The 23356-nt window shown below is 39.3% G+C and overlaps 2 protein-coding genes across 5 annotated transcripts in view; one reads left to right on the top strand and one right to left on the bottom strand.

The window, feature by feature from the left end:
- Positions 1–13461: 13461 nt before the first annotated feature.
- On the bottom strand, positions 13462–23315 carry LZIC (leucine zipper and CTNNBIP1 domain containing). Its single transcript, XM_061160445.1, is given in 8 exon segments — positions 13462–14586; positions 14589–14627; positions 15118–15199; positions 15490–15585; positions 16894–16992; positions 17326–17461; positions 19041–19149; positions 23166–23315. Coding segments are annotated over 8 exon segments (714 nt in total). The 5' UTR covers positions 23275–23315; the 3' UTR covers positions 13462–14542.
- NMNAT1 (nicotinamide nucleotide adenylyltransferase 1) overlaps positions 22610–23356 on the top strand; it is a 28231-nt gene continuing 27484 nt past the window's right edge. For 2 of the 4 annotated variants that reach the window (XM_061160443.1, XM_061160442.1), the window contains exon 1: positions 22610–22908. The gene's annotated coding sequence lies outside the window, so the exon portion shown is untranslated. Of the gene's footprint in view, positions 22909–23208; positions 23346–23356 lie in introns of those variants that run through there. The other 2 variants (XM_061160441.1, XM_061160440.1) reach the window with 2 other exon arrangements.

Genomic DNA, 23356 nt, shown 5'->3' with positions numbered 1-23356 from the left:
GAGGGATCTTCTTAAAATGCACTGATCTTGTCACATCTCCACTATTCAATGAGTTCTCTTTGTTTTCCTGATGAAGTTCAGAATCTTTAGCATGGCTACCAGGCCGTGCATGACCTGGCTCCAACCTGACCTTGTTCCACCTTTGCCAGCTGGGCTTCTGCCACACACAGGCCTTCTCCCTATTGCTTGATCAAAGAGTACTTCCTTCTGCTTTGGTACATCTGAGTGTACAGCTCCCTTTGCATCAATGGCTTTTCCCCACTTCTCTCCCCTTAACCTGACAAAATATTTGGTTTTCTTTGGTCATTTTCAAGGAGACTTTTTCTATTGAAGTATAGCTGATTTACAATGCTTTATGTTAGTTTCTAGTGTACAGCACAGTGATACACTTATATATATGTGTGTGTGTATATACACACAAACACACACACTTTTTGCTTTTTTTTACTGCTGAAAAAAAAAAGGGAAAATATGTATACGGATATACTTTGGCCACCTGATGCAAAGAGCTGACTCACTGGAAAAGACAATGATGCTGCGAAAGAGTGAAGGCAAAAGGAGTACAGGGCAGCAGAGGATGAAACGGTTAGATAGCATCACTGACTCAATGGACGTGAATTTGAAGAAACTCTGTGAAGGAGAAGCCTGGCATACTGCTGTCCATGGGGTTGCAGACAGTCGGGTACAACTTAGCAACTGAACAACAACACATATTTTTCATGTTCTTTTCCATTATGGTTTATTGCAGGATACTAAATATAGTTCCCCGTGCTATAGAGTAGGACCTTGTTGTTCATCTATTTCATATATAGTAGTTTGTATCTGCTAATCCCAAACTAAAGGAAACTTTTCTTGACCTATACTAGGCCAGCCCCAGTCCCAACAGGGCCATAAATTCCAGGAGGATAAGGAAGTCACTGTGAATCACTCTTACCTAGCACAGCATGTGTAGATGCTCAACAAATATTATTGCATGAGTAAACAGACATGTAAAGACTGCACCCAGGACTTTCCCTTCACTGACAGCCACTCCTACTTCCCCATCTCCATCTGAGACTCCAGTGCTCCCAACCCTCTTCTCACTCTTCACTCAGTACATTTATGAGTTTATATTTTGTTTTTTCAACTTTCAGGAAGGTCTCTCTGCATTCCTCGACATATATGTATCTTTCTTATGGTATATTAATTAATTTATCTATTTATTTGTTTTTGGCTGCACTTGGTCTTCGTTGCTGTTTGTGGGCGTTCTCTAGCTGCAGTGGGCAAGAGCTATTCTCTAGTTGTGGTGCGTGGGCTCACTTATGTGATTTCTCCTGTTGCAGAGCATGGGTTCCAGAGCTTGAGCTCAGGAGTTGTGGTGCGTGGGCTTAGCTGCCCTACAGCATGTGCAGTATTTCTGGATCAGGGATCAAATCCGTGTCCCCTGCATTGGCAGATGGATTCTTAACCACTGGACCACCAGGCGAGTCCTATGTGTATCTTTAAACAGTTGCTTTCTGGAGGATAAAGTCTGTCCTCTATGAAAGTCAAAGTGTTAGTCACTCAGGCGTGTCTGACTCTTTGTGACCTCATGGACCGTAACCTGCCAGGCTCCTCTGTCCATGGAATTATCCAGGGAAGAATCCTGGAGCAGGTTGCCATTTCCTCCTCTGGAGAATGTTCCCCCAACCCTTGGATCGAACCCAGGTCTCCTTCATTGCAGGTGGATTCTTTACCGTCTGAGCCACCAGGGAAGCCCAAAAGCTTTGTGTTGCCCCTTCTATACCAAAGGGATAACTCTAACAGTAAAATTTTCAGGCCAAGTATGAAACAACAGTGGAGCATCAACAGGATACAGAGAAAGAAAACAGTTTTGAAGTAGTTATGGCAACAGTGGTCCTCAAATTATACCCCATAAGGGGGCCTCCTGCCTACAGGTTGAGCAGGTACAAGGTAAGAATTTGAGAGAAAGGAAGAGACTTTGTATTGAATAAAGAAGAGACTTTTTAGTAAAGGAAACATAAGAACCAACTCTTTGTTTTTTGAAAACCAAATTTTAAACACTAACAATTTCCAGTAATACAGAAAGTTTGTCATCCTGTTTACATGTAACACAACTCTAACTTCTCTGCGGACAGAGAGTGACCAAGGCTAAGCGCACAGCTCAGACAAAGCATGCCACAGCTGCGCATCACTCTCCTTTTCGCCTTGGCAAGTAACGTGTCATCTAATTTTACTTTGGAGATAATAAGGAATTATTAAAGGCCATGATGAAAGCATTTTGTAGATCAGGGGATATCCATATTTTGTGTCATGAGTGGAGTATGTGCAGCTCGGAACATCTGGCTCACTGCCAACCTATCCCCAGAGTCTTGGTTCCTGCAGCACCTGATACCTACAGTACAGGTTTCCCAATCACTGGACCTTGCTTGTACTGTGCTTGGGAACAATGTAAAGAAATGTATTTCTTTACATTCATTTCTTTGGCTGAATGTTTTGACAGACCAACATGTCTTGTAAAAGTATTTTGTCTGTGTAACCTCAAAGGTTCTAATCATCTGGTAAAGACAAACCAACATAAGTCCTCAGTTTGAATCCTAATATTCTTTGATCCTGGGATCCAATAATATTGACTCTTCTCCCAGTTCATTTATCACCTTTTATTCCCCTTGCTGGTTACTGTCCAAGTAAGTATAAAAAATTACCATCCCTAAAATCAAAGAGTCTCTACTCTTCGGGAATGAATGACAAAACAGCTATCTTTCCCCCCAGCACAAATCAGTGAATTTCGTATCTGTAGATGTTGCAATGTTTTGTTTTGTTTTTAGATGTTGCAACGTTATCAGTGTATTTAGGTGTGACTTAAAAGATCATCCCTGACAAGCAATTCTTTCCTCACCCTTTGGACCACCAGCTTATTGTTGCTAACAAGTAGTGGGGGCTGTTATTATCAAATATTTGTAGCTCTGCTCCTGCCCTTCACTGTTCTGAGAGTAGAAATTTTCAAACCTACCTGAGAGTATAAACCCTCCTGTTACATACTCATATGTTTAGCTATTTGCTATTTGTCAGACTGAGGTCAGAATTTGCAGTGATGTGACAGACACTTAGATTTTGCATTTGGGTCCAGCAGAGGTTGCTCAATCTAAATGAACTTTGTGGTTTTCTTTTCTCCACACACCGCTCCCCTCACTTTCTTCATAACTGTTCTTCTGGGAAATTACTTCCCACCAGCAGTATTTGCTCCAGCTGGTGAATTGGATGGGGCTTTTTTTTTTTAGTTAATAAACACTAAAAGGCTGAGGGCAGCAAATCTACACCCCGGTGGTGCCAGCTAATGAAGAGCCTCACATGAAAGCTTATGCAAAGGGGACAGGCAGAGTGCAAATGTCCTGGGATCCGAGATTATCCACTCTTCTCCCACACGCTGCATAACAGACACTAATGATTATTAATTATTTAAGCAAAGAACATGAGAGCCAACACAGGCGGCAAAAGGGAAAAGAAGGAAGCTGCCTTCTAGGAGCTTCTGCTGAAATAATTTTAATTAGCACAGGCTATAGAGCTAAGGGAGATAGACCAAGATACTTAATAGCTAAAGAAATCTTTAAAAATCCTCTACCACTTTTTTCCCTTACTAAAAGGAAAAGACAACTTAGGTTATACTTGTATACATTGCTGACAAACTGGAATATGAAGTGGCTGCCACAGCCTGTCCTCTCTGATGGCATCGCAGGCCAGCGAGTGACATGAGGAGGCTCAGCCATGTCTTCACAGGTTCTAGTGAATCCTGAAGCTGTGAGTCCCAAGTCTCCCCTCGAAATACATCTTTCTTGCTCATACACACTAAGGACACTGACTGTCTAAAGCTGAAGCTCCATCCATCTTTTCTCTGTACTGAAACCTTCATGAGATTTTCACTTTAAATTTCAAACATTGTTGGGACCTTCCTGGTGGTCCAATGGTTAAGACACTGTGCTTCCACTGCAGGGGCATGGGTTCAATCCCTTGTCAGGGAATTAAGATCCTGCATGCCACCAAGCGCAACTCAAAAATAAAAAAATGAAATTTTTTTCCCCCAAATATTGTGTCACTTCTGGTAGGTTTTACTTTTTCTTTGGATATACCAGGATACCTAGAACAGTTTCTTCCTATTATATAAGCTGTGAAACTATTTTAAAAAGTTAAGAGCCCTAAAAGGCACAGTTTGATCTTATTTTTAAATTCCTGGGTGATCTCCATTTGTTTGAAACTCATTGGTAGTTCTGCAGTGCAGCCTTTCCAAATTGTCAATTCCCTGGCAGCTAGTGACATTTCCTCTTAAAATCAAGTTTTTATTTCTAATTCAGTAACATTTAGAGATCTAATGCTCATTATTACTGTAGCTAACCTGGCTCTGTGACTAAGGAGAGACTGTGTTTTCCTTGCAGGTGTCTTTTTCTGACCTTGTTCCAATATTCACATTACCTTCCACTAGGTTCCCACAGGACGTTTCATTTGAACTGTTTCAGAACTTCATCAACATTTCACCTGTGAGCTATTATGTATTCCCCTGACTTTTGTTCAAGTCTAGTCTCTTTAGCCAATTACACGTCACTGTTCTAAGCAGGGGATAAAGCAGTAAATCAGACACATGTTGTCCTTGCCTTCATGATGGGCGAGACATACAACAATGAATTACACACTTCAATAATTCATTGCAAGTATAGTTAAGTGCTAAAAGCTGAAATTCAAAGGGCTCTGAGGCCATATAATTGGGAACCGGTGGCTCAGGGGTAAAGAATCCACCAGCCAATTCAGGAGATGTGGGTTCAATTTCTGCGTCAGGAAGATCCCCTGGAGAAGGAAATGGCAACCCACTCCAGTATTCTTGCTGGGAAATCCCATGGACAGAGGAGCCTGGTGGGCTACAGTCCATGGGGTTGCAAAGAGTCGGACATGACTTAGCCACTAAACCACAACAACCACCTTGTATTAGGGTCAGGGAGAGCTTCCTTTGGAAAATAACATTTAAGCTTACACTTGAGGTATAAGGAGTTAACTAAGCAAAGAGTAAAAGGATAGCACACAGTGGGACCAGCCCATAACAAGGTCATCAGAAAGAAAGAGAGGGTGGTGAGATTAAATTACTGAGAGAGAAGGCTGGTGACTAGAGTGCAGAGTGATGGAGAATGAGGTCAGGCCCCTCTTATGCAGGAATTTATAGGTCATGCTAAACATTTAGAATTCATTCCCCAAAGGTTTAAACAATGATGTGATATGGTTTGATTTGTATTTAAATAGATAACTATGGTTTCTGCAAGGAGAATGAACTAAAGTGGAATAAGAATGACATATTAGTGAGTGAGTGCTGCATAAAAACCCACCTCGAAACTCCGCGGCTTAGCAAGCATTTGTGGCTTTTGTTCGGAGGTCAGCAAATTGCCTGGTGTGGGTGTGCTTCAGGCTGTGGGTTCACTGTGACTCTGCTGGGTGAGGCTGAAATCAACAGGGTTTAGCTGCAGACTGGGATTAAGTCTCCTCTATATCTGCTTATTCTCCTTGAACCAGAGGCCACACAGGGCACTTTCCACTCACGATGAACAGTAGAAGAGCAAGGGCCCCAATCCAAACTGTGTAAGCATGCTGAGGACATCTCCATGAACATCCCATTTGTCAAATTCAGTCTAATGGCTAGGCTCAAAACTGCAGGATAAGGCAGTGTATGCCACCTTAAGGGAAAAAGGTCTGAATAAAAACTTGTCGAGTAATACTCCAATATATCAAAGCAGCATTCCATCAAGAATGGAAAATAAATTGTAGAATCTATTGCTTTCCCCCTCCTAATCCACCCTGCCTTAGTCCCCAAATAATTGGTTTCATCTTGCCAAAGCCTTTACTGGATAGAATATATTGTTGTTTGGTCGCTAACTCGTGTCCAACTCGGATGCAGCACGCCAGCCGCCTCTGTCCTCTACCATCTCCCGCACGCCAGCCTCCTCTGTCCTCTACCATCTCCCGGAGTTTGCTCAAATTCATGTCCATTGAGTTGGTGATGCCATCCAATCATCTCATCTTCTATCACCCCTTTCTCCTCCTGCCCTCAATCCTTCCCAGCATTGGTCCTTCCAATGAATATTCAGGGTTGATTTCCTCTAGGAATGACAGGTTTGGTCATGTGTCACAACCCTGTGAAGGGGCTTGCGTAACTCAATGAAGCTGTAAGCCGTGCCTTTGCAGGGCCACTCCAGATGGATGGGTCATATTGAAGGGTTCTAATAAAACGTGGTCACTGGAAAAGGAAACGGCAACCCCTCCGGTATTCTTGCCTGGAGAACTCCATGGACAGTATAAAAAGGCAAAAAGGACAGAATATAAAACTATATAATATTATCAGTTTAGAAAGGCATAGTAGAAACTCAGTTTACAATGGAAAAGTCTGGCACAGTGCTATGTACTCTCATCAATTTTTAGATCTAATTTATTGTTTTGGGGTAGGTTTTTTTTTTTTGCATTTTTTCTTTGTTAAAAAAAATTATTATTTGAGAGGAAAGCATATCTGTTTCCCCCCCAAAGTTCTGATTTATGTCACATTCTTGTGCTCAGCTTTAACTAGGATTCATTCTTTTTTTCCCTCTTACAGTTAGGCATGCATTCACAGCAACACTATGGATCTCTAATAAGAAGCTAGTCTTGCTGTGTGGACATCAATATTTTTGGTGGGGTGTGAGGCTGAGGAGAGGAGAGTTCATGCAGCTTGGAAGCAGCCCTGGGGAGTGAAAGTGAAGCATTTTTAGCTGAATTCAAGTGGAGGCAATTCACTTAAAGAATCCAAAGGCTTTAGCAGTATCTTGGATTGACTTTAATGAGGAGTTAGACAGAAATAGCTACAGGCTCCAGGAGGCAGCCCAAACCTATTGAGGATCCCTCCTGGGAGATAAAAAGGCGCTCACAGAGCTCACATCATGAAGTGGTGTCAGCCTCTTCTATGCCCCTAGCACAGTGCTCAGCATGGGAGTGTTTCTGCTCATCTTTACTAATTGGTGGCTAACTACAGACAGAACAGAAAAGGACGCTTATTTTTTACTAATAAGTGAAAAAGCTTTCTTAGAAAATAGCAGAAGACATGCTCATAGAGAAGAGGAGGCAGGAATTCTCAAGCTAGCCTACAGGTGACATGCGTGACTTTTTAGAACAACTTTGAGCAGGCAATTTCTATTTAATTTCTTTTCAAAGAAGATTTATAGAAACAGCATGCTGAAGGGGCTGCAGTGCCTGGAAAAGATAAAGGGGTTGGTTGTAATTTGCCTTCCATTTCTGCTGCTAATGACACCCTACTGAGACAGGCTATCATATTAACACACAAATTCCCACAAATCCAGTAACATCCTTTCACTAGGATGTCTTGGGTTATTACAAGATCTCTTTAGCACAAATTATATCATTAAAGGAAATTTAACAGAAAAGGTGATTTACCTCACATCCAGGAAAACCAAAAGACAGGAGAAACAGAATTGTAGGCTTTTCCCACATTAGATACTCCTAGTTAATTTATGATTTTAACTTCCTACTACTTCAAATATCTAGATATGAATACAAGCTTCCCTTAGTCAAACCAAACACACATGAACTGTAGCCCACCAGGCTCCTCTGTCTATGGGATTCTCCATGCGAGAATACTGTAGTGGGTAGCCATTCCCTTCTCCAGGGGATCTCCCCGACCCAGGGATCAAACCCTGGTCACCTGCATTAGAAGCAAATTCTTTACCATCTGAGCCACCAGGGAAGCCCCAAAGCAAACACAACACCTCCATTTTACTTAGTATTCTTAAAATGTATATTTAAAGATTTTACATAATTTTAATGGAAGTCACATTATTTAATTTCATACAGTTCCTTATACTGTAGCTTCAAAGCAATGTAAACATTTAATAACCATCCTTCACAAAATACCTACATGAATATGTAGAGGTGACCTAACAAACTGGGGCCAAAGTTAAATGTGAAACAGTGGCACAATTAGGACTAGAAATGCAGTGACAGGGTTCAGAGGACACACCATCCTACGATATGGCACCTTGGCATACCGAATATTTTAAGCTGAAGGAACTTGAGAAATGGCATGAATAGTACTTTTGACCCTCCCATGAAGCAGATCACAAAACCCTCATATGAGATGTACCCTCCTCAACACCTGGAAGGAAGGAGCATCCTTACCTTCGAAGACAAGAGACATAGAAGAACTGGAACAAACAGATCTGGCTTTCTCTCATTTTATTACACTTAGCTCACCTTTGTTCTATCACATTTCCCCAAGACTTTTCACTCGTCATCAAATCTAGCATGAAAACACTCAGGTTTAATGGTTTCTCTGGGTCTTCATTTCCTTATGATGGCTCCCATGTCACATAACACTTACAGGAAATAAATCTGTATGCTTTTCTCCTGTTAATCTGCCTTTGTTATAGGGGTACCAGTCAAGAAAAAAAAAAAAGTAGAGGAAAGATATTTTTTCCTCCCCTTTAGGAGTATTCTCACTTTCTCTCCATTCAATATTCTCCAAAACAACTTGACCTTTGAACAACATGGGTTTGAACTGTGTGAGTCAACTTATACCCAGATTTCTTTTACTAAATACATAGTACAGTACTACACAGTCTGTGGTTGGCTGAATGCATGGATGTGGAACCATGGTTACCAAGGCCTGACTGTCAAGTTATACATGGATTTTCAACTGTGCAGAGGGTGGGCACTCCCAACCCCCACATTGTTCAAGGGTCAATTGTATTTTAGTGAAATATGCATTTTATATTAATGATTTGATTTTATAATTTTAGTTTTTTGCCCCTCTGCACGGCTTGCAGGATCTTAATTCCCTCACCAGGGACTAAACCCAGGCCCACAGCAGTGAAAGTCACTAGAAAACCACTGAACTCCCTACAAGAGAGATTTTAAAGTGAGGTAAAAATAGATGAAAGAGATCATTTAGTTCAAATTGTACAGATCAGAGATTATTTCCAAGAGTAATCCTCCTTACAATATGTGAATACACATCTGAAATAATGATTCTAAGGACCCATCTAAGTAAGATAGAGTAACAGATTAGGTGGGGATTTAGGTCTATTTGAAACATGATTTTATCATTATAAAATAAATCTCTTGGTGATACAGTCTGACATCTAAACCTCTGTTACCATATAAACAATTAAGGGTCTTATTTTTTTTTAAAGACTCTATCCAATATGCATTTTAGAAAACTTAACAAAAAAGAGCTAGGTAATACCTGTCATGTATCAGCACTCAATAAATGTCTGATGAAGAATAGACAACATCACAATTAGAAGAGGGAACAGATAGAAGAATATCTTGGCTTCCACATAGGAATTATTGTTAAGATTTCTCTAAAACACATTCTCTTCACTTTCAAGACCTAATCCTCACCAGGAAAAAGTACATTTTGGGTTTCTCAAACCAAAAGGGCCTAGTATCCACAATTTGTCCAGTACTTTGTAACAAAATTAACCTGGCATAATCAACCACCCTCTCTGGCCAGCACAGCACCGTGGGGGGTCATCTGAGCCAGCACTGTGGGAGCAGTCAGGCTCCCTGGAGGCAGGCACACATAGGAGTACACACTCATATCCCTCATCTCCACCCCAAGCGCACAGGCTAGAGACAAGAGTCTACGTTTTCTTTCCTGAGAGTGGAAAGCTGATTTAGGTTCTGTCTGCATGTACTCTTTTACTTGCTCATATTTTCTTGCAGAGGAATAAACAATGCACACTTCTGGAAGACAGGATGAAAAGAAATGCCACGAGGCTGAGGCTAAGGGGCTGAGATTCTGCCTGTTTGCTCCAAAATTACAAATGCTCATCTCCTGGGTAACTATGAAAAAAAAAATTTTGAATAAACAAGAAAAAGCTCAGAGGCTTTTGTTTTGGTGGTTCAAACACAATGGAAATTTATTTCTTGCTTCCATGAGTTTAAAGTGAACTTTCTTGATTGGTGGTGGCTCTCTTCCAAGCATTGACATAGGATGCCAGATTTACTGCTTCTTACAGTTCTGCTGTCTTTAAAAAATTTATTTATTTTTACTGAAGTATAATTGATTTATAAGCTCAGAGCTTTATAAATCAAATCTAAGGTATAATTTACCAACACCTAGAATAAACTTGGTGTAAAATTTGAGGTGTTAACAAAGTTTAAAAAAAAAAAATTAAGGGAATTCCTGGGCACTCCAGTGGTTACGACTCTGCATATCTACTGAAGGGGGCATGAGTTCGACCCCTGTTTGGGGAACTAAGAGCCTGTATGCTGAGTGGGGCAGCCAGAAAAAAAATTCCTTTTAAAAGATGAAATAATAAAAAAAAACTCACCACATTTTCTAAAAACATGGTTAACCACAGGATTAAGGCAATCACGTATAGTCTAATACAGGCCAAATATCTGCTTTTACCTAAATTACTTATCTCTTTGATTATCAACAAGGGTCACTGCCTCAGTTTTCAAGCTGGCCTGGTTTATGAATACTGTGGGAATAAGGCCAAGCCTAAAGAATCTAGTTTCCACACAAGCCAAAAATGGAAAAAAAAAAAAAAATCATTGAACGCTTTCTTATAGGAAAGAAAAGTCCAAAGTATATATATGACAATTTACCAGTAACAAAAAAACAGTACTTGAACTACTAAGACATTTTAGAGTAAACAGACAATTAAGATTACAAACTCTTAAACCATATAATGAAATTATGACAGAAACACACAATCAGAGGTTCTTCTGGGAAAGCTTCAGAAGTTCAGGGTCACAGTTGCCAGCATTAGGGGCAGAGGACCTGTGATTGATGCATAATCTTACTAGCATTACCTTCCTCTTTTTTAATTCAAAAGAAAACCGGTGGCTCTCCTTGACCTCCTTTATGGAAAATATTTTTACTTGTTTATTTTTAATTGTAGTCCATTGTCTGAGGCTGTAAGGAATCTGATGCTATCAGAGGAAAACAACCAAGCATTAGGAAGCTACAAACTGACAGCCTCAAACCCCTCCGGTGGTCCCTCTGCCTGGAACAGCATGGACTTTCCACTGCGAGCTCTCAAGAACGCCACTGACCCCTTGTATTTCAGGTCCCTTCAGCAGCTCAGTCTCTCCGCTTTGCTGTTAGTGTGAACAGGGAGAGGGGCTTTCAAAAAGAGAGTGAGGGTGTCAAAAGGCCATACCTAGTAGAGGCGTATTTCTAACCTGCTTTTTGCAACTTAATGAAAATACTAAATACTAGTTTCCCCAGTTTAATTCCAAGGCCACACAGACTGGAAGCAATTACAGCTTGTTCATGGGGGTCTGTGGGAATGCTGACAGTTTAAATTTACATATTAATGCTGAAAAACATTTTGAGAAGCAAAGAGTGTTTTTTGGTCTTGGTAATGACTAGAATAAGAAAAAAATGGACAGGAATGTCGTTGAAAAGCTCCAGGCCAAAAGGTCCAGGTTTATTTTTGCTGTAATAGTTTCAAACTACCCACCATTCCCTGCAATAAGACACTCTTCTAATGGTAGATTTACTCAGTCTTTTATTTTGCCTAAGATGATCGTTCTTTGGCTGACTGTCTTCAATAAAAGGCCTAACAACCAAAGTTAAAAATCCATCTGTCCCAACTCCAACTCGTTCCTGGGGACAACTCATTCTACTGCTTGATTTCTTCTACCACCCACCTAGAATACCTAACTTAACCACTCACCGGTTTAAAAAAAAGCAAAACATTGAAATAGAAATTGTTTCAAATTATATTTCCTTAAACAGCCAGGTTGCACACTTGATCACTGGGATTTACTTCTGTGGCAACCCCAGTTCTTTGACAAATGCAGGTATTCTTTTCATTAAAATATTAGCTTGACCCAAAGATGTCAAACAGCGACCGAAGCATTAGCCATTGCAGTCTGAGACCTCCCAAGAGGTCTAAAAAACCAGAAGATTAAATATAGCAAAATATGAATATAAACACAGTTTATAAGTCATTTAATAACTACAGAGACTTTTCAAAGTATTCACTTTTCAAATTATTCTAAACTGACACCGAATTTGTCAAACAAAATATATCATATGGCCCTTGAAAAAACTGTTAAATGATAGATTAGCTCCAATGTAAAATATCTTTCTATATTAACAAAGAGAGGGCAATGCACAGTAATCCTATGTAGTGGGTAGCTCCCACTCAACTGAAGAGAAAATGAGACTCAAAAAGATTAAGTAACCTACCAAAGGTCACATGGCCCTGACTGACAGTGTCTTGCTAGGCACTGCAAACCTGGCCACTCTGAAAGGAAGATTAATTTTAAATTGAGTAGGAGTCATTACTTACAAAATGAATACATTACTGCGATTAATAACAAAACATTTCACTTAGGTTAGTCTTACAGAAAGTTTAAGGGAAACCAAAGTTTACGGACTCCAGATTCATTTAGGCCCCTTTCAAATATAAAATACTTCAATTTTTCTTGTCCTACTACTACTGAAAGAGAAGGGGAAATATGGCTACGAATTAAAAAAAAACCAAAACAGCAGTTCTGTTCCTAGGTACATACCCAAAAGAAGTGAAAGTAGGTATTTAAACAAATACTTATGCATTAATGTTCATAGTAGTAGTAATTTAGTTGCTAAGTCGTGTCCAACTCTTGCAACCTCACAGACTGTAGCCTGCCAGGATCCTCTGTCCATGGGAGTCTCCAGACAAGAATATTGGAGTGGGTTGCCATTTCCTTCTCCAGGGGATTTTCCCGACCCAGGAATCGAACCCAGGTCTCCTGCACTGCGGGCAGATTCTTTACCAACTGAGCTAGCAGCAGCACTATTCCAAATGCCAAAAAGTAAAACAAATGTCCATCAAGAGATAAATGGATAAACACAATGTGGTATCCATGCAAGGGAGTATTTTCAGCCATTAAAAATGAATGAAGCACTGATACATGCTACAATGTGGATTAACCTCAAAAATAGTATGCTCAGTGAAAGAGGCCAGACACAAAAGGTCCCATACTATATAATACCATTTATACCAAATGTCCAGAATAGGTAAATTCAGAGAGATAGAAAGTGGATGAGTGGTTGCTGGAGAACTGGAAGGAGGAGTGAGTGACTGCTTAGTAAGGATGGGGGCTCCCTCGGGGGTGATGAAAATGTTTTGGACCAGATAATGGTGATCACCACACAGCACTGTGAGTGTACTGACTGTACACTTTAAAATGGTGAATTTTTTGTCATGTGAATTTCACTTCAGTTAAAAAGAATACACAGAATAATGAAATAATGATGACTGACCTCAAAGCTCTAAACAAATGGCAGGTAATGTGCTTTTCCTTAGTTTGTCACAATTTAATGAGCTTTGGATCATCATAAACCAATACATAAAAAATTACCCATTACAAGTTCCAAATAAGGCATTAATACAGCTGAGTTCCCCTAATTTATCCAGTTGGCAGAGCACCTAGGAGATTTTACAGTATACAAGAAGCTTTAAACATTGTAAGAATGTTTTTAATTTTTAAAAGAAAAAGAATATTGAGAAAAACATGTAGGAATATAAAGTGGCCAGAGCCTGGGGAACAAGCTGACGTACATACATATGCAAAAATCTACATATCTGAGCGTGCAGAGAGACTAAACATTCAGGAGAGAAACTGGCTACTCCTTGGAACTTATTTTGCATTTCTCCAAAAACTGAAGAGTAAATAGTAGTTTACGGTCACCACCCTCTGGGTTTCAGCAAAGAGGTCACACACAGGGAGGGCCTCAAGCTGCCACTTCCAATTGCTTCCCTGGTGAAACAACGGAGGAGGTTAAGTTACCTCAGGAGACTCACAACAGGGCTCCCATTGTTCCAAGCTCAAAACTCAGAGACACAATGGGCACCATTCATACAGAGAGCCTACAGGCTGGAGAAGGGTCCCTCAGTGACAACTTCTTATTGGGACACTGAATGTTCACAAACATAGACTTTACAAATATGTCTTAATTATTTTTTAAAAGTAGCACAAAGTAAACAAATAAAACTTAATGGACATTACACTGACAGGACACCCAAGTCTTATCCCCAGCTCTGTCTCTAATAAGATTTCAAACAAGTCACTTGCTCTTTCTGAGCCTCATTTTCCTTGTATGTAAAATGAAAATGATTTCTAAGATCACTTAGAACTCTAAAATGCTATGAACATATATGAGGTCCATTGATGTTGCTATATTATTTACTCCAACAAGTAGGGATAAATTATGAGCAGAAAAGAACTGTCACTTCACATCTTTTCATTTACTATCAGCACTTAAGAACAGGGAGGTTTAATAAAAACAGGCAGAGACACTGTTTTCTCTTAAACAAACTATAATGAACAAGGTCCATGAAGCCTTCCATCCCAACAAGGCGAGAATCACTCGCGTATCTCTACACAAAGCACAATGACAAAGGGCATAAACAAAAGCTGTGAGTACATTTTTCTGTCACCTTTTCTTAGGTTATGAATATATTTCATGAATCTCTTGACTTCTCTGCCATAACTCAAACTCCCCAGAAGAAAAATACCATTTACAATAAGAATGTGATCATTGTCCCAAGTTTTCACACCATATCATTTTTTCGTTTTTTCAACCTCAAAACTTGCCAGAGCAAGAACTTTGTCTCCAGAGCCTAAGGAGAAAGACACATAATAAACAAAGATGTCATTTCAAGTGCATTTACAGTTCCAGGTAAAGAGAGGAAAACCATCACACAGATACTAAAATAGGAAATAAAATGAGCTTCTATTATTGGTGCATTATCCTTAAAGCTTCCCACTGCCATTCCAATTTCCTTCCCCTGCACAAACAACTCAGCTACACAGGTGATTTATTGGTTACAAACACTTTAATTCAGGTATGAAATAGAAGGTGTAAAATCTTAATTTACTTTTATATTTACATTTAGCTGACAAATATTTTTAAAACATTAGGCTATACTAATTTGATTATTTTTAATTTGAAAGTATTGGGAAATAAACCCATTAAAAGAGGTTTATAGAGAAAATAATTCTGGTTTCGCTGCTAACTCCAGAAAAGACCATCATTTTATCTCACCCACACCATCTGCCAATCTGAAGCAATAATTCATGTCCAGCTTTCAGAAATACAAGAGTACTCACCAAGGTCTGTAGAGACTTTCTCAAACTGGCTGAGAATAGCACCTGCGTTTGCTGACAAGAAGTTCTCATCATCTGCAGTCAGCTAAACAAACAAAACAAAGCCCAAAGGACTGAGTTCAGATGTTAACAAGTGGTTCAAGGAACCACTGTTAAGAATGTCGTAGGACCACAAACTAGATCACAGCTATATACTAGGGACTTCCCTGGCGGTCCAGTGGTTAAAGACTCCACGCTTCCACTGCAGGGGGCACAGGTTCTATCCCCAGGAACTAAGATCCCGAAAGCTGAGAAACTGGCGGGGAGGGGGGGTTTCTATACCAAACACTTCCCACTTTTTCCTTATACCTAATATATTAAATTAAATACAGATACCTTCTCTCCAAGTTTCCTGAGAGCTGTAAGTATCTCCACTTTCTGTTGAGTATACAGGTCTCTTTCCAGCTTTCCTACCATGAGATCTCTATCCATCTGTAACAGATGAATGCGAAGCATATGGTATTTAAGTTAAAAACATTCTTTGCATAAAATCAAGTTTTTCACATCTACTTCTTTAAGAAAAGATCCTTTACTGATTAATATTATAAAAACTATAGAAACAATTCAAGGTATACATGATAGGAATGTTCTCACACAGTTCTAATATATCTTGGTATTAATCATCACCATGGTCTTAGTTACAAACTCTACTAAGGAATTAGTAGGTCAACAGCTTCCTTTAAAGAGGAGCTATCCTCTAAGAACTCTATTTCATTACACTGAAGCGTGGTCTACAGGCCTGAAAGAGACAACTGGTTACAGATCCCCTGGAACTTTGATTAAATATGACCTCTACCACCAGAAACATGGAGAGCATGTACTATGCCTTGGCACTATTCTATGTACATAGACACACTGGATTAGTAATAGTGCACATACACATATTACTCCATTTAAACCTCGTAACAACCAGAAGAGGTATCATTACTGCCTTTTTACAAATGGGGAAACAGCAAAAGAGACTGAAGAAAAGAACTCCACTAACATCACGTATGTCCATTAGTAGAGCAGGGGTACAAATTCAGCTGACCTGTCCCAAGTCCATGCTCTTAATCACTAGGCTATTAAATTACCAATGGTTGCATATAACTTATTAACATCTTAATTATATTCATGTCTATAAACAGACTTCCTCAAGTATCAGGTTTATAAAGATGTTTGAAATTCTTAGATAGGGAAGGCCACACACACAAAAGAGCTGGTGCTGCTAATGAATGCTAGATGTGATTTCAAATCAGAGCTCCAGAACTAAATAGTAAAACTTTAAATGTGGCGTCTTAGTAGAAGCAGTCAGTAGCGATTTAAACTGCCATATGCTGTTTAAACCTCTGTATTTGTTATCAATAAAGGAATGATTTTGTCAGGAAACTGCGGGTTGTGGCTCTAAAATCAACTGACCAATTTTTAAAAATAAGACTACTTTTTAGAGCAGTTTTAGGTTCACAGTTAATTGAGCAAAAGGTACAGAGATTCCTCATACACCCCTTGCCTCCCCCACTCATGCGCAGTCTGCCCATTATAAACATCCCCTACCACAGTGTACATTTGTTCCAACTGATGAACAAACACTGATAATCACATCATAATCACCCACAGTCTACACTTTACATTAGGGTTCACTCTTGCTGTTGTACATTTTCAACTGACCAAGTTTCAAACTTCAGAACATCACACTGAGCAAATTCTTGGGCTGAGAAAAGAAATACACAAAGTGATTAGATCAACTGAAAGAAACTTTACCTCTGCTAACCTTGTCCGAAGCTGACCTGGTTGTTTCTTTGCAAATAATCTGATGACCTCTGGGGTTTTAAAGGCCTGGCTGATAGCTGCCTGGATAGCCTAGAAATACAAGAAAGTTAAAAAAAAAAGAAGTTCAACAAATCAAATATTACAATATTTGATTGATGGGTCTTCAATTTTTAATAGGTCTTCTTTGTTCATCAAATACTGTTACAACTTTAATTTCAATTTGCCATTTCCATGCAAGTCACTGGAGTAAAACATATAACTAGATGAAGATCTGGAAGCAAATGCTGTTTTATCCATAAGGAGACAGTCCTCTAGAAGTTAAGCCCTCAACAGGGTATATTTTCTATTAATATCTTAAATATAATTACTGAGGAAAAAAAAACACAACAAATTGTGTCACCAATGTAAGTAAATTATGCTTACCAGTTGCATTCCACTTAGTTCATCGACCAAAGTCATATTTCCAGACATAATTTTCTTCAGTGAATCATTAAATTCACTTAGTTGCTCCAGAGTTTCCTTTTTGGTTTCTTCATATTCATCTGTATCAAGTTCTTCTCTGAAGTATAATGGACATAATACCAAAAAATATAGAGTATCAAGAGAAGACAAAAAAAACCACCAATCAGTATTTATACACCAAGGTTTCAAATACATATACATACAAAAAATACGCTGGTGGAAAAAAAGGCTGAAAGGAAATATATAAAAAATACATCTAATGGATGTGTTCTGATACTAGTGTGGGCATTATCCCACAACACTTATAACCCTGTTTTTGTTTTTACCAAAGTGAGGCATACTTAACAAACTACATAATAACTTCCTTTTAGGCAGTCTCTGAATCAATGGTATAACCTTAGACAAGATATTTAACTAGCCAAGTCTCAGTTTATCTATTAGCTGCAGATAATGATAGTACCTTCCTTGCATTAAATGAAATATGAAAAGTTCTTGGTATAAAATAGGTATTTAAAAATAAAATAGGTATTTAATAAAGTTATAATTATCATCATTAACATTGTTCAGTCACTAACTCATGTCCAACTCTTTGCAACCCTATGGACTGCAGCATGCCAGGCTTCCCTCTCCTTTACCATCTCCCAGAGTTTGCTCAAACTCATATCTATTGAGTTGGTGATACTATCCAATCATCTCACCCTCTGCTTCCCCCTTTTCCTCCCACCCTTAATCTTTCTCAACATCAGGGTCTCTTCCAATGAGTCGGCTCTTCCCATCAGGTGACCAAAGTATTAGAGCTTCAGCTTCAGCATCAGTCCTCCCAGTAAATACTCAGGGTTGATTTCCTTTAGGATTGACTGGTTTGATCTCCTGCTGTTGGAGAGCCAGAGAATATCACTTCCATACAGGTGCTGAGGGAGTTTTGTTACCTACGCTGTGATTCCCTATCAGGGAAAAGGCTAGCTGAAGATTTTTCTGAGTGAGGAAACTCACCCACCATCACCACCACCAGCACAACTGAAATCCAGCCCACCCGCCCCTTCATAGCCATCAAAACATTAATGGTGGATAAAATTTTATGTACTTTGAATTACAACAACAATGCAGTACTTGCCATCTGGGTACTCCAAACAAGCCATTTAATAAACATTTACTAGAAAAAGAGCTCCTATGTATCAAGTGCCTGCTTTGGGCCAAGCATTAAGTCAGTCTCTTCATCTGTAATGTTTACAACAATCTTCAAGGTTGTTAAAAAGGCAATGAGCAGTCTTAGACCTTTGAGCAGTTAAGGGTGAAAACACACACTAGAAAGTTCAAGTAATACTTTCTCAGCTTGATACCAGGCAAGGCTACTTTAAATACTGAAGACAAGATGGGTGATATTATTTCCATTTCACACTTGAGGAAACTCAAGGTGGTTAAGCATTTTGCCCAAGTTCAAACTCACTTTGTAATTAAGCTAAAGACTTTATTTTTTTTTTAAGCTAAAGACTTTAATATCCCAGGCTCTTTAACTCTAAAACCTATACTGAGTTTAGCTGTCCAGTAGACAAAGCGCTGTGAAGAACACTACAGGGGAAACCAGAATCACACATAGAACTGCATACACAGAGCTTATAATCTAACTAGAAAAAAACACCATTTTACAGCATAGCAGTATACAATTATACTATTACCTGCATTCCTCCAGGTCTTGTAATTGCTGCATTAGTCTATCCAACTGTTCTTCTAAATTCTGCTTTAATTTGCTTGTCTCTGTCTTTCCTCTGGAAGCCATTTTAATCTCTAAGTAGAACAATAAACCCACAGGCAGTACTGGTTATTTGAAATGATTCAATATAGCAGTGCAATTTAACCTACATTATACTCTGAGCTACAGGTGTGGGGAAGATAGCTGTGCAAAGAAGCATAAAAGTTTAAATTCATCTAGTAGTAACACCCCACAAAAATGCCTAGCAATCTTAATTGACTTGACAAATTAGAGGTTTTTAACTATTGATCTATCTTACTAAACATATTTGATAGACGAAAATACAGATTCACAAGGAAACAGATCAGGTGTGCCTCTGTTCTACAAGATTCATTTTAACATTCTTTTTCACTCTTAGTAAGTACACTCCAGGACTAAGAGTGTATCATCTTGTTGACCTTTGTGTACATTTACCTAATAATTTGTAGGCAGGAACAACTTTTGATATGAATTTCTTCTCTGGAAATGTGCCCATTTTCCTATGGGATTATCTTTCTCTTACTGATTCATCTAATATGGATATAAAGTCTTTGTTTTTATGTTGCAAATATTACCTCTTGTCTCCTGATTTTAAATTTTACTTATGGTATTTTTTGTTATGGTAAATTATTATTTTTAATGGCTAAACTTATCTTCTCTATGTCTTCTTAGTTTTGTGTCCCATGAAAGCAGGCTCTAACCATACAAGATTTTCAAATATATACTATTTTGTTTTTTGCGGGGAGGGGCAGAGGGGTCTGTGCCACAGAGCTTGCAAGATCTTAGCTCCCCAACCAGGGATTGAACCTGAGCCCTGGCAGTGAAAGCACTGAGTCCTAAGCACTGGGCCACCAGGAATTCCCAAAAATATACTATTTTGTATTCTAAGACTTTTATAGATTTTTTTTTACATTGAGCTCTTTAACCACCCACAGTTATTTTTCCTTAGTGCTGTAAAATAAGGATCTTTAATTTTCTTTCAAATGGATAACTAACTGCTCCAAAACTGTTTTACCGGTATTTATTTATGCCACCTTTGAGACTCAATAGAAACAGACTCTGTTTCATTGACAATATTCTGGTCCTAAGGCATTACTTTGCTATTTTATTTATTATAGCTTTAAAGCTGGTGTACACAGACAACTGATAAGGAGTTACCTTTACTATTGTGGGTTTTTTCCTTCAAATTTTTGGCTATTCTTGTACATTTTCTCTTCTAAATAAATTTAAGAATCAGTTTGACAACTAGTTCCCAAAATTCAATTGAAATTTTGACAAGAGTTACATTAAAATTAATATGGATAAAACCTGAATCCTTGAAATTTGAATTTTTTTTTAATGTTTTTTTATTTACTTATTTGTTTGTACCGGGTCTTAGTTGTGGCATGTGGGATCTAGTTCCCTGACTAAGGATTGAACCCAGGCCCCCTGCATTGGGAGCAAGGAGTCTTAACCACTGAACCATGAGGGAAGACCCTGAATCTTTCAATTAAGCAATGTCTCTCTCCAATTACCTAGGCTTTCTTTCATGGTCTTTAGTTTAAAAAAGTATTACTCACAAAGGCTTTGAATACTAGCTATTCTTAGATATTCTGTATTTTTTGTTAATATTGGAAATAGTGATTTTGTTATTACAATTTCTTTTTTTAAATACTTATTTATTTGGCTCTGCCAGGTCGTTGTTGCAGCATGTGAGATCTAGTTCCCCAACCAGGGATTGAACTCAGGGCCTCTGCATTGTGAATGCAGAGTCTTAGCCACTGGACCACCAAGGAAGTCCCTGTTATTACAATTTCTGATTATTGCTAAGGTACAGAAAAGTTCCTGATTTGGTGTATTGATATTGTATGCATTTACCTTAACATTTATAGTGTTTTGAGTTTTTCCATTTACAGAAATTACACTCACATTCGTTTTAGGAAACATTACTATTTGGTATATTCATCAAAACTTAAATCCTAGGGTAAATTTTTGTTTTCCCTGGTGGCTCAGCTGGTAAAGAATCAATCCTTGGGAAGACCCACTGGAGAAGGGAACAGCTACCCACTCCAGTATTCTGGCCAGGAGAATTCCATGGACTGTATAGTCCATGGGGTCACAAAGAGTTGGACAGGACTGAGCGACTTTCACTTTCTTTCTTTCAGGGTAACTTTTGAAAGCATTTAAAATTTTCCTACACATAGTCATTTTCAAGTGATTCCACATGCGAACTTTAATGAAGGAGATTCCTTATATGATATTCAAAATAGAATGCAATTAGTGAAAATCTAGACTTACTACTGCATCTTTTATCTTTTTTTTTTTACTGTGTTTTAAAAAATTGGCTTAAATCATCTACAATCATGAATAATAGGTAAACATAAATGAGCTACATTATAGCCAGAAGTGTAATTTATTATAGCTTAGTTCATGTATAATAGGTTAGCCAGGAAGTTACTTACTATAACTATGTTTCATATATAATTTCTCCTGGAAATACACATTGAAATTTTATTTTAAATCTGTTGAATTTTTCAGTGTAAGTCAAGGGAAACCTAATGTAAAATAAAGTGTCTTTTCAGGCTTAATTTCCTACAGTCTAATCACACTGGACTACTTGCTGTTTCAAAGCATATCATGCACTTTCATCTTTCTCTTTTGAGCCTGTATTTTTTTTTTCTACTTATCAAGGCCAAGTCATTCATTCTTCAAGGTCAAATTTCACGTTCTCCACACTGCCTTCCTTGGTTCCCTCCCAGTCACTAGATTGTGAGTTGTTTTGAGAATAGGGGTTTTACATTTTCTTTACACACCACCAACTAGCACAATGCCCGGCAGACAGAAAGTACTGGATAAATAACAGGTAAACGAATAATGAGAATTGACTGCTTTATCCACTGCATTCTACATCTTAATCTCTATTTAACACTATATCTGCCTTGAATTATATGTGATTTCATTATAGCCTGTTGTTTGTCTGTCTTCCTCTCCAGACTGTAAACTGAGAGCAGAAATTTGAGTCTGATTCCTTTCTGAGACTCTTCAGCACTATAATACAGACTAGATAGTCAATAACTGAATGAACTGTATAAAGGCACAACATATTTTAAGGAGGTAAGGGTATTTTAAAACAATTTCAGGGCAGATAGAAACTCTTTAAAATCCTACCCTGATGCTACATTATTTGAGATTTACCTCAGAAAGATTAACTCGCGGGCACCACCTAGTATTCAATAAAGGTGGTGCACCTTTTACCAAAACTGCAAAATTACTCTCAAAAATTAATCTGGAGAGGAAGGTACTCACTCACGCTCACCTGTCTCTTAGTACTCTTAACTCTGCTCAGTGCTGACCGGTCTCAAATGGCATAAACCTCCAATTCTTGAAGTTCCAAGTGTCTTAAACTTGAGGAAAGCGAAACTTCTCATCAGGACTAAAACAGGCTCAAGGTTCAAACCACCTAGGGGTGGAGTTGTCTGGGAAAAAGGAAATGATTAACAGGTGGTTTTATTTACTATTTATAAACGTGGCCTAAAGCAGTCCCGAAAACTCCACTTAGGCAGCCAGAGAATGTAACACAACCTCTCTTTCGAGGAAGACTTCAAATGGGCGGTAGGGGGTTGGAGGAGGGAGGAGAAACCCATTTTCTCTCGAGTGTCTCCGGCAGTCGTTCTCAGGTTTTTCTGAAGTCGAGGGGGTGACAGAGGAGAACCCCGCACCCGGACCTGCCTTGAGGGAAGTTGTCAAACCCAGAAGCACGGAAACAGTACAGGTGGGGCGCACAAGTTTTCTCGCTTGGAAATGAGCAGCATCCGGACCTCAAGCATTCGGACGCGGTAAGGGAGCAGCTCAGGTCACGGCCCCAAATCCCACTTCACACCGGGGAACTTGAAGCTCCCACATTTGGGTCCTGCGGCGGCCGGCTCGACTAGGCCCGGCTGCCACCAGAGGTCGCCGGGAATCCGCTGTCCCCAAAACTCTTCCGGCTCTTCCCAGACCAGAAATCAAACTACCTCCTAAAGACCCTCGAGGTCCCCTCTCCACCGCCGCCTACCCTAAGGTTCCAGAGTTAGGAGCCAGGGGCCCCGCCTACCTGAGGGGCCCAGCTCAGCGGACGCGTGCAGGAGGAGCCCTTCAGTCAGACGCACGCACTTCCGGTTTCCCGGAGCCAATGTGGGTGCGGCCGCGGGTGTTACCCTCATTGGCGTTCGGGTTGCGGAGTGTCTCCCGGAGGACTCGGGCCTCTCTGCCCTGAGGACGTGGTGAGGACGTGGTAAGTCCCCA

Source organism: Dama dama, chromosome 14 (genome assembly GCF_033118175.1).
Source record: "Dama dama isolate Ldn47 chromosome 14, ASM3311817v1, whole genome shotgun sequence".
Lineage (NCBI taxonomy): Eukaryota > Metazoa > Chordata > Mammalia > Artiodactyla > Cervidae > Dama > Dama dama.
Note: the sequence above shows the minus strand (reverse complement) of the source record. Positions and strands in the feature narration are given on the sequence as shown.